The following is a 12,674-nucleotide window of genomic DNA, read 5'->3' on the forward strand; positions in this document are numbered from 1 at the left end:
GGCCTCGAAAGATTTTTCGACGCCTCCTCCCATGGAAAACTTTCCAAACTTGTCCCGATATTCGAGGCACGATCGAAGTATTGTTATCAATGAATCGGTGGAAAACTCACGGTGCAAAGTATCGAACGGCCCATTATTACCTCGAACCCGCCATCCTCCCCCGGGGGGCTTGTGAGTAACGCTTATTACGTCTGTAGCCTCGATAACAAGCCACATCTCTCTCCCCTTTGTCCACTGTCGTTAACGAAATCGAGAACAGAAGAAATAAAAGAAAAAGGAATATATAACGGCAGTTGGAGATTGTTCTTCGAGCCGGCTCCATTTAAAAATTTTAAACGGAACGAAAATTACCTCGTTTTGCGAAAGCTTCTCCAGGGTAACGGATGATCGAAATTTGGAGGATTTAAAGAGAGAATTATTTTTGAAACGAAGGGATCAGTTTTTATTATCTATATCTTTTTTTTTAAATATACATAAATAGGAATTGAATAGTAAATAAAATTAATAATAATTAACAAGAATGATAATTAAAAGTGTAAAGTAACAGAAGTGATAAACGATAGTAAACAACGTAGAGGATTGGAGGATTTAAATAATTAATATTTGTATCTTTTTTTTTAAATAACATAACAGGAATGGAATAGTAAAATTAGTAAAATTAATAATAATTAACAAGAATGATAATTAAAAGTGTAAAGTAACAGAAGTGATAAACGATAGTAAACGACGTAGAGGATTGGAGGATTTAAAGGGAGAATTATTTTTGAAACGAAGGGATCACTTTTTAATATCTATATCTTTTTTTTTAAATATAGATAAACAGAAATGGAATAATAAATAAAATAATAATTAACAAGAATGATAATTATTTTTATGAGTATATGTAAAGTAACAGAAGTGATAAACGATAGTAAACAACGTAGAGGATTGGAGGATTTAAAGGGAGAATTATTTTTGAAACGAAGGGATCAATTTTTAATATCTATATCTTTTTTTTTAAATATAGATAAACAGGAATGGAATAGTAAATAAAATTAATAATAATTAACAAGAATGATAATTAAAAGTGTAAAGTAAAACGAAGGGATTTTTATTATCTATATCTTTTTTTTTTAAATATAGATAAATAGGAATGGAATAGTAAATAAAATTAATAATAATTAACAAGAATGATAATTATTTTTATGAGTATATTAAAAGTAACAGAAGTGATAAACGATAGTAAACGACGTAGAGGATTGGAGGATTTAAAGGGAGAATTATTTTTGAAACGAAGGGATCAGTTTTTATTATCTATATCTTTTTTTTTAAATATAGATAACAGGAATTGAATAGTAAATAAAATAATAATTAACAAGAATGATAATTATTTTTATGAGTATATTAAAAGTGTAAAGTAGTGATAAACGATAAACTTTTAAGAAATATCAGGAACTTTGAGTATAAAATGAGTATAAAATTTAATAAAATAATAAAAGATATTACATGTAAAGTAACAGAAATGATAAACGATAAACTTTTAAGAAGTATCAGAAACTTTGGTAAAAAAAAATAAGTGAAATTATCAACTGTTTATCAACTGACTTTGATATTCTATCAAATACTTTAAGAATAAGATGAATAAATTAAAAATCAGCCGCGGTACAGTCTTCGGTAATTGGATGAAAAATAGACAGTGGATATAAAGAGAAGAAAAAACGGATAAACTGGCATTAACATTAAAAGTACGTTTCAAATGATATTCAAGATAACAAGCAGCCTTAATTATTGGATTAAACTTCGTGCACGAGATAGGAATTAAACTTGAAACGAGATCGCTTTTGACAGAGCAAAGATCGTTTTTTAATGTTCTCTTTATTGCCCTCTCTCGCAAATACGGACAAAGAGGAACGAGTGAAATAATTATATCGACATCGTGCATGAGAATAAATAAACCGATACTTAAAAAAAAAAAAAGTTTGCATAGTTAAAACGATTTTCATGATAACAAGTAACAACAAACTTTGTTCCTCCAAGCTTTATTGGATACGGGGAGGGGGAGGTCAACCCGTATAATATATCTCGAATCAGGAAATTTCCTTTTGCCATCCACCTTCGTATAAGCGCAATACGTTTATGCTTTTATCGTGATTTGATTGTGTACACCATGCTTACCATAATATTCTAGATTTGTTCGTATCGCTTCAAGCGACTTAAATTTCTCGATCGATCTGTTCTACAATGTTCTGCCTCGATTTTGCCCAATGTTTACGATTTCGTAAAACTTTTACGTTCAAATCGTATTATTTGGCCGAGGTTTGTTGTTTTCGTTTATTGGAAAAAGGGGGTATCGACTTTGATACTTGCTTGCACACACACAGTTTAACACGATCTTTCGATTTAACTTTTTTTTTTTTTTTTTAATTTTTTTCTTTCTTTTTTCGAGTTTTAATCGAGCAGCTTTTTGAAAATAGATTTATAAAATGGATCGGTGAATTTGATTCGTTCAATGTGATAGAAAATATAAATTTAAGTGGGAATATTATTATTCTTATTTATTTGTTTAATATTATGGAAGAAAATAAGGAGGATCCAAAAATTGTGTTTTGACACAATGACAGAAATTATGTATGCTGGAATCATATTGTTAAATTTAATAATTATAAAAAAAGAGAAATTCGTTCTTATAAAGTATTTGTCTTAACTTCAAGAAATCTTTGCATGGTTAATATTTACAAATATTAAAAATATTGATATTAAATATTAAATATATATGTGTAAATTGCATTGGAAATATCAAAACTGTATTAAAAATATTATTGTTAATATCTTTAATAATATTATTCTCAATATTATTGATCGTGTGCCCGAGTTTATCACGAAGTATTTCAATACAGATATTTTTCACAATATTTATTTTTTGATTGTTGTTCTGAATTGTTCTATATTTTTTCAAGTAAAAAGGATAAGAGGATCTGATGTGCGTATATCTAAAAAAGAAAGTTTTTTTTATTTGAAAAAAACAATAAAGAAGTATTTTTTTAATTGCAAAATTTATTATAAAATAAATATACCATCTTCAACTATTTATCTTTTTTTTGATAATTTTGATAATAAAGTTTTTTCTATTTTAATATTACTTGCATGAATCATTTTCTACGCGTTAGACATATGGATTGATTAAAAATTGTTTATCAAAAACAATTCCATGGACAAATAAATCTTTTTCCAGAAAGTTTTTCTTTTAATTTTGAGGATATATCTGTGTCTCTTAAAAAATTAACTTAACAAATTACATACTCGCTGCAATAATTATATAAATTACGATTTCATGGAAAACAATTTTTAATACGAAGAATATTATATTAATGTATCAAATTGTTCACGATTTGGAAATTTATATTAAAAAATTCGTTCATTTTACCAGAAATATCTTAAAACAATTTCCAAACAAAAGGTAAGAGCTTTCTCTCAAAAATGACAAATTTTGAATTATAATATTTTTGCGGGGAAGTGTTATCGTGTCATTCACTTTTTGCGCTTGTTCCACTTTTTAACGACTCTTTCGAAAATCGAATCGCTCTTCAATCCCTCTCTATGCTCACGTTATCGTTTCACATTCTTTTTTCTTTTTTTTTTTTTTTCAAAAATAATCCTACAAGCGTACGAGATTCTTCAAAACAATCCTCCATCGAACAATACTCTCCATTACCGGCAATTACGCTTTCCAAACGTAGATGTATTGTACTTTCTCTCGTGCATTTCAAGGAATTCTCGATCGTCTCAATTATTCAATATTCCATTTATTGAATAGAATAGTTCTCGTAAAGAGTTAGCTTCGATTCAATTATTTTATAATTCCAATTCCTCGAATTATGAAACGAATTAAATCGAATAAAAAAAAAATATGTAAGATACTTTCTTTTCTTCTTTCAACTCAGGAATTCTCAGAATAATTATAAATAAATAAAAATAATTTTAACACGAAACATATATGCGCTTTATGATAAATATCTTTAACACGCTTTCTGAATTTCTTTACCATTTCTAAATTAAGACAAAATCGAAAAACGAGTAGTATAAAAATTATCTTTCCTTTTTTTTTTAATTCCTTAACAAAAAACGTTAATCAAAATTTCATAAAAAAATAAAAAGTGCTCGAATATTTTTGCCATCCATGGATAATCGTTCACGCGATTTCCCCGCTCCCTCCAATCAACCCTCTTAAAATATCAGAGAAATCATCGTCAGCGGGATTGGAACGTATTCCTTTTTTCTTTCTTTCCTTCTTTCTTTCTTTAAATCCAAAAAAGCGTAGCTCGAGCACGAAAACGTCGACCCGCGATCGATCGATTTTACCGCGTTCTCGAGTCGATTTTATCGACCGATGAAAATAATTTTAATTACCGCACACGCTCCTTCTCGAAAACGACTTAATTAATGGGGATCGTCATAATGGAAAAGCGTCGAACCCTCGTTTTTTTTTTTTTTTTTTTTTTTTTCTTTCTTTCTTTCCTCGAGCAACCGTTCACAACATTTTTTCCTGGGCCAAAGGCGACCAACCCAAACTCGGATACTCGTTGTTTCCGCCGAGCAACGTATCGTATCTTTATCGCGAATGAAATTCCAATTGGTGCTGGTTAATCCCCCTCGTTTCGATCAAATTTTTCGATATCGCGCGCAAAATTGTTTCCCCTGCTTTCCCAAGTTTCCGTTTCCTGAATACCTGAAGTTCGTTGCTGTTCCAGCAGGGGGAGGGGGGAGGGATGTAGCGAAAAGGTATTTTAATTTAAAAATAAATACTACACCCGAAGCTATGTAATCAACTTTTCCCGGCCCGGCCAACGAATTCTCTTTTCGATCAAAGCGATTCTCGCAATTTCTATTGCCTATTGGGGGAGGGGAGGGGGAAGAAAAGGGGTGAAAAAAAGGGAGATTCGATTTTTAGTTAGTTTAAGCAACGGCCGAAGCGAATAACATTGAATTGAGATTAAATTAGCTTAATTCGTTGACGCTCAATTTCTTTTTCTTTTTTTCCTTTGTTTTCTCGTTTGATGCGTTAAATTGATGCAATAATTAACATTCGATGGAATGTTATTGTCCTTCGTAAGTTGTATGATGTTGTAGAATTATTTGAATAATTATTATCTTATTTTACGTAATATCAGTATAGAATATTAATATACACGTTATTTCGTTTTATACTCGGATGATAAAATAGTTTTTTTTTTTTTTTTATGTGGAATTTTTACTAAAGCTTAAACTTTTCTTGCATCTTCTTTTAAATATATATACATATATTTCTCTGAATTTCGTCGAGTTCAAGATGAAATATGTTATTTCTCTATATACATACAAAGAACTTTATTACTTGTTACACATCATTTGAAATATAATAAAATATTTTCGAATTATTTACATTTAAATTAATTATTTTTAGAATATTTTATTTCAATTAAAAAGTGTAAAATATATTTCAATATAAGATGGTTAATTTATAATTTCATGAAAATTTCTGACAAACAATTCAACGAATATACGTCCGCGCATATATGTCATGAGAAGTTAATGAGTTAAAAAAAAAGAATAATGATATTCTTTTGTCCAGATATTCCTCTTTATTCGCTCTCTGTGAATGTATATGTATATTTCTTCTTCTTTCTTTCTTTTTCCGTTTTTGAGAGAACAATTCGAACGATAATGATACGAAGAGAAAGAAATGACATAGGTTGATTCTGCAATTTCATCGATTATATTGCATTATGCGTTTAATATCAATCACGATTCGCGTTATCAATTGCGTTAAATAGGCGGCTCGTTAGGTTCGTGTAAACTGCCAGATTTATTGCACCCGGCGGGAGTAATTCCCATGAAACGATGATTCATATTCGCAAAAATACCAGCTGCAACTGGTCGAAATTTTTTAATTAAAAAACATCTCTGGAATGAATTATGGAAAATTGTCCGTATTATGTGGCGTATGTATTAATAGCGGCGTGTCGATATAACAAATTCCTCTCTCTCTCTCTCTCTCTCTCTCTTTCTTCATTTTCTCTGGAAAGAATTTTTTCTATTTTCTATTTTCGTCCTCCCTGGAATTATTCGAAAGTTGGAGTAAATATTTACGAAAAAGAAAAAAAAAAAAAAATACTTCGATCTCGAAGAGTCATTGAAGAGAGAGAGCAAATAAATTTCTTATTTTCATCTCTCCTTGATTTTACATTCATCAAATTCGAGCTACTTTTAGTCTAACAACAGCAATAAACTCGATTAAGACTAATTTAATTTAAACTATTTCTAAAAATTGCTTTTTTCAAATAATCAACAAGAAGCATGATTCTTTTTGAATTCTATTTGAATCAATTTTTTTACAATAATTCTCTTTTTATATACATATATAGTAGACTCTATCCGATGTTACTGCAAAGGGGTTGAAATTATCCTTTCATCTGCGTACAAGTAGATTAAAAAAGACACCATTGATCAAGAATTTATTGCGAGGATATTGAAAAAACCGGCGATAGAAGAATGAAAATGGAGGTTGTAAAAGGTGCATTAACGCTTTATATCTCAGAGGGGAGAATTGAAATCACAAAGTACCGATGTAATCGTGTCCACGATTACGTTGTCAAAGGCGCGAGAGATGAGATTTCTGCCTCTTCGGACAAAGAAAATCGATCATCGCCAAGATATCGGTCAAGATCGTCGTATTTCGTATTCGTGAAAAAATCCCTATTAAAAACGAAGAAATTAATTATCCAAAACCGAGTCTCAAGCTGTTGCTTTTCATATTTCAATTTCTCATAAATGTTCCACCTTTAATTCAATGTGACAATTGTAATTTGAATACGTAAAATGATAAACTTTTCATTGAGATGTCACACTTGTTACGCTCATTGCCTCTACTGGATAAATAGATATTCTAGCTTTTCGGCTTAGATAGGATAGAATACGGAGAAAAATAGTTGTTGCCTCAACCAAGAAATACAATTTAACCCTTTGCACTCGTATATATATTCGATAAGGATACCAATCAATTCGAAATTTTTTTTCATAATCGATCAAAAGGAAAATATTTTTATGCGAACATAACGTAAATTAAAATTTCCGGTTTAGTAGAAAAAATTAGCGAATAAACATATTTAATCCGCATCTCACACTCTTTTGAAATATGAAAATCTATATAATATGTTAGGGACATTATATTTCTTGAAAACATGATTTTAATTAATTGTAAATAAATTTAATTAAATGAATATTATGTAATATTATCTGGCTATAATTTCACCCCAAATAATGTAAGACGTCGCCTATATGGCGACAGACGAGTGCAACGGTAAAATATATAATGTCGCCTATATGGCGACAGACGAGTGCAACGGTAAAATATGTAATGTCGCCTATATGGCGACATACGAGTGCAAAGGGTTAAATTCAAACGCGATGCGGTAATATCATTCCGATCGAATCAATCCGTGTGACGTGTACGATATTTTAGCAAGTCGAATTGAATTCATTTACTACGTATTTTAAATTTATTAAATGGGTTCAAATATAATATATTTTATTGTACACACAATTGGAGATTTAAACTCGATCCGGAACAAATCAATTAAAATCAGTTAAAACTCGTTCGTTCGAGTTCGAAAATTCGTCTTTCTTTTTTTCGTTATCTTTTCCCGGATGGACACTCGATGCTGCTTAAAAAAAAATGTAAAAGAAAAAATTCCAAAATTCTAATTCCTCCCCCTTGGACATTTTTCATCCACTTTCAGAAATTCCCCACGCGTACGGCCATTGGCAAAATCGAGGGAAATGCAGAGCGTTAACGACGTGGCGCCGAAATCGCATGCACAATTCTCGCGAATATTCGATAACTGGTGTTTGAACGGTATGATGTATATATACGTGTGTGCGTGTGTGTACGGGCTCAGAACTTCTTTCTGGCTTCCTTTTCCTTTACAACACGTACGCCGAAAAAAAGGAGGAGGATAGAGAAACGAAATTTTAAAAAAAGAAGGGAGAGGAACGGGAAGGGATGAGATGGTTTAGAACGTGAGCAAGAAATATTCGTAGATATTTTTCTAAACTGGAAAATATTGGGAAGAAAAGCGCGTTTCGAAGAACCAATTATCGATGGCAACCAATGTTTCGCGAAAATTACGTTTCATTGTGTTATATCGAGTGTTGATTTTGCATATAGTAGTACGTTTCCAGTATGAATTCAATGATGCAGAATGAATGGTTACCATGAGCTCATATTTATCGAAAGAAATATCGATGATACTCTTTGCAACATTATTCGTCATCGTCTTACTTTGGTAAGAGCATCGATATTGAATTAAAATATTTTCTTGGTTGAAGGTTAATAATAATGTGCTAACGCGGATATATTTGATATATCGAATCATATGGAATCGATTATAAATTGATCTTAAATTATTTTCTATTTTATCCTTGTTTTATACTCATCTTGTTGTTGTATCATTTTTATTCAACGAGAATAATTGCAGGAGAAATCCTACGAACAGGTTGGCTTTTCTCTATTGTGAGATATTTTTGTGAACAAGGGAGAGAGAGAAACGATGTATTTTTCGAACGATGTCTTGCTTGCTTCGAATATAATTCCGGATCCTGTTCTCCCCTATTTTTGTTCATACCGTTGAAAGGAGCACGATTTAAGGGAATAATTCTCGTGGATGAATAGCGGATTCGTTCGTATAAATTCCTTGAGAATTGGAGAGGAATGTTTCCTTGAATAAAATGATAAATATGACCCTCGGGTAGATTGTTTTCCAAAACATTACTCTTCCAAAGACGTAAATATGTAACGTGTACAAAATACGTGATATTATAATTTTGGAAGGAAGAAGAAAGAAATAATGGAAAAAATAGGAGGTAAAGGGGGATGAAAGTTAAATGTTTTGTTTCTTTCAATATTCATGTGAAATATGTTGTTATCGATCTATCAATAATCAACATTGATTTCTTAATTTATTTTTTCAATATCAAAGTGTTATAAACATCTGACGATATTTTTCTTGATAACTTTCTCTTCCATTCAATTGTTGATGATAAAATTTTATACATTTTTAAATAATTCTTCAAATATATTTATATTAAAATTATCGATGAAACGTAATATTTCTTTCTTTCTATCAGGTTGTTAAGATAACTCAGAGTAGGAATATACGTCTGATTATATTTATAAGTCAATATCATTTGTCATATTATATCACTTTTCCTACTACGATTGTTTCATTCTTCTTGACTCGCCATATTTATTTCGTTTTACTTGTCCGAGCCATAACTGCTCCATTCCACTTATCGATCGATGACAATTTCATTTCTTTTATACGGTATCATCATAATTATTTTATACTACTTAAATAATTAAATATACCACGACACATGAATACTTAATTTCATTCCAATTAAAATATTACACGTAACAAATATCGTTCATCATTAAATTATATCACCAATGCACGCATTTATGAATCTAATTTAGTCAGATGAAAATATCCATGGTACAAAAATATGATTAAAATGCATCTCGTGTTTCCCTATGAATATATTTCGAACGCGTTCGGTGAAATTCAGCCAACGGTATTATACATACGCGTGACGATTATTTGCTACTTTGACAACGATTGCCTGCCACGTGACTGCTATTAACTACACAAGTGTGGTTAATAGCGGTCAGAACCTTTCTTTCTACATTGCTAATATTCTTTTGAAATCTATACGAGTTTATTATTCGATTATCTATATAACTGATGAAAGCTTGAATGTAATAGATCTCTGATAGATATTCGATCCGAATTTCTTAATAATATAATTTTATTATTAAGAAATAATGATCGATCGGGGAGGTAAATATTATCGATATCAATTCCTGGATTGAATTTCTGATCAAATTATATAAATATACGTACGAAATTATTAATGAATTATGGAATGAAACAAAAGTAGAAAAAAAGTAGAAAAAACGTTCGTAATACGATCCGAGGTGTCATCATACTCGGACTCTCGTATTACTCCGCTCCGCTTCTCGAACATGACGAAAGATAAAACGTGCTAAGAACAAAGAGCCATCGTCGAGTGTCATTTATTTTAAAGAGCGGCATAACCATCATAATAACCTACGAGAAATTCTATTTAGTAATAGAATCTTTTTAGAGGACAAAAGTGTTCGTATTTTTACACGAAAAGACAAATAGAAATAAGTAGATGTAATATTTTATACAAAATCAAAAGAAGACAAATATCACAATATCGTTTCGACGATATCCCTTTTCAATAAAATTAACGAAACTAAACTACTCGATTCAAAACTTTTTTAAATTATACAATTTCTTCGATAGATGTTAAAAAAAATAGCTCAAAAAAGAGGTAAATACATCTTCGTCACTACTTCGTTAAATTTCACCCGTTCAAAAGAAAATAAATATTTCATAATATATCACGATTATCGTTCGTACAATGGAACGTACACGAAGCGTAGCCTCATACATTTTACATTTCGTATTGCATTTCGATCGAAAGTTTTCAAGAATATTTCGTTTTCGAGATGCAGAAGCAATATTACTTATTACTGCCTTCTTTGACCTTGAATTGAATAAACACTCACCGTAAGACGTAATAGTAAACCAGAAAGAATCCCAAACCTTTCAACGAACAATTCCACGATATCAAAATATCAGGTTGTCGCGGTATAACGGCTGTTTCGTTTCGTTTCAGAGGAGGTGTTCGGTTCCAACAAGGCTTTATGGTTCTCGCCGAGCGGCAATAAACTGGCCTTCGGTTACTTCGACGACTCCCAAACACCGATCATAACGATACCGTTTTACGGTTACCCGGGCAGCATGTCGTTCCAGTACACGACCGCGATCTCGATCCATTATCCCAAGGTAAGTGTCCAACTTAGGAGGAGGGAGAGAGAGAGAGGAGGAGGATCCCTTTTTTGCATTTCGTTTGATCTTTCGCAGCCAGGTTCTCGTCGAATCACGATTCGAACCCTGGCTTTTGTGTGCATTCGAGAAACTGAATTTTAAAAAATTGGCGCACCGAGGAGGGAACAAGTTTTCGATCGATATTCGCTTGTTATGCGAAGATTTGTCCATTGGATCATTTCGATCGAATTTTCATGTCTTTATGTTCGAAAATTTCCTGTGTTTCCTCGAGTAGGCTATCAAATCGTTGAAAAAATAATTAGATAAAATTTAGAATAAAGTCACTTTGTTTAAAATGCTTCGAATAATAAATTAAATAATTGAATAAAGTATCACTTCAACTGTTGAAACTAGATCCATCTCTGATTCTTAGTAAAAAGAATACGAAAAATATTGAAAATTATGGTTCTAATTTTTTGGCTAGAAACTTGAAATTATTTTATTATTATTATTATTTGCAAGAAATATTTGAATTGATTTCGAAGTGCATATTTTGATGTTGATGTATAACAAGGATTTATAAAAGTCAATACGTACATTTTGATGCGTTTTCAATGAAAAAGATTTCATTTTGAAAAAGATTAAAATCTGGGTTGTATCGTGGAATATAAATTGGACGATTTAACGTGTCTTCTTTATCAAAAAGATTACGTATTAAAGGTCCAACTAACGTAGAAACAGTTGGACAGAGAGACGTAGATTCTTGGAATGGCGGCAAAAAAGATGATTAATATTCCCCAACCGAGTTACACGTACCTGCCGCAAAATTGCATACGTAAAAACTTTGAATTCCGCACATATTCCTCTGAGAAGTATCCCAAACTATCGAAACGAAACATCTAAAAATTATAATAACGTTATCCATCTACTATTTATCTCTATATTACTATCATTAGTATACCATATCTTTATGTATATGCACTTTAATATCAAACTAACTATATTCTCATTTTATCTATAATATTTCTTAAAGAAGGATGGATAGAGAGTCCAAATTCTTCAATTCAACAATTGGAGAGAGGTTTCGAGTTGAAGCATATTTCCCCCCCTTCCTTTTCTAGTTTCTTTTTTGTTTTTCGATTAACAAATTTCCACAGAGCGGCCATCTTTTTGGGACGCGGCGCAGCGTGAACATGGCGGAAAAGTGAGGTTAGAAACAAAACGCGACGAACAAAAATTACGTACCTGCAATTTATTTAGCCCTTCCCTCGCTCCAGGGACCTTTCATTACAACTTCCCGACGATTCTCCTTTTCTAGGCCACTTCAACTTACGCAATTTAACTTAACCTACACAATCGCGTCGCGGTTGGCAGCCCTGTTCTTTAAACGCTCGCTGACCTGCCGCATCACGCGACGACGACCTGGAGGTGTTCGCTTTTTCTTTTCTTTTCCTTTCTTTTTTTTTTCTTCATTTCAGACCGAATTTCGTCCCGAATTTTTTCTTGGGGCCAACTCCTTTGGTTTTTTTTTTTTTTTTTTTTTGGCAGTCGTAACAATGTACGATTATACACGTACAGTCGTTAGATCATCGTAGGGATGATGGTTGCTTCGTAGAAAATTGCTTCGTAGCCGGGGGTAACCATGTGTCTGGCAGCCACTTAATCTACATGACGGATGAGTATGAAATATGTACACGGCGAAGCATACTTGTGAAATATGTCCGTCACTAGGGCTCTGTTTACAATGCATCGATTATCCTTGGCGACTTTATAACTGGAACGCTTTCTGAAAGAAATTGC

At 31.7% G+C, this 12,674-nt stretch overlaps 1 protein-coding gene across 11 annotated transcripts in view; it reads left to right on the forward strand.

The window, feature by feature from the left end:
- Positions 1–12,674, forward strand: part of LOC122710909 (venom dipeptidyl peptidase 4-like) — a 259,765-nt gene that overhangs the window by 170,678 nt on the left and 76,413 nt on the right. For all 11 annotated transcript variants that reach the window (XM_043929145.1, XM_043929147.1, XM_043929146.1 and 8 more), the window contains one exon: positions 10,723–10,892. In XM_043929145.1, coding sequence (XP_043785080.1) covers positions 10,723–10,892 — 170 coding nt within the window. The remainder of the gene's footprint in view (positions 1–10,722; positions 10,893–12,674) is intronic.

Source organism: Apis laboriosa, unplaced genomic scaffold, assembly GCF_014066325.1.
Source record: "Apis laboriosa isolate Shangri-la unplaced genomic scaffold, ASM1406632v1 scaffold161_cov148, whole genome shotgun sequence".
NCBI classification, from domain to species: domain Eukaryota; kingdom Metazoa; phylum Arthropoda; class Insecta; order Hymenoptera; family Apidae; genus Apis; species Apis laboriosa.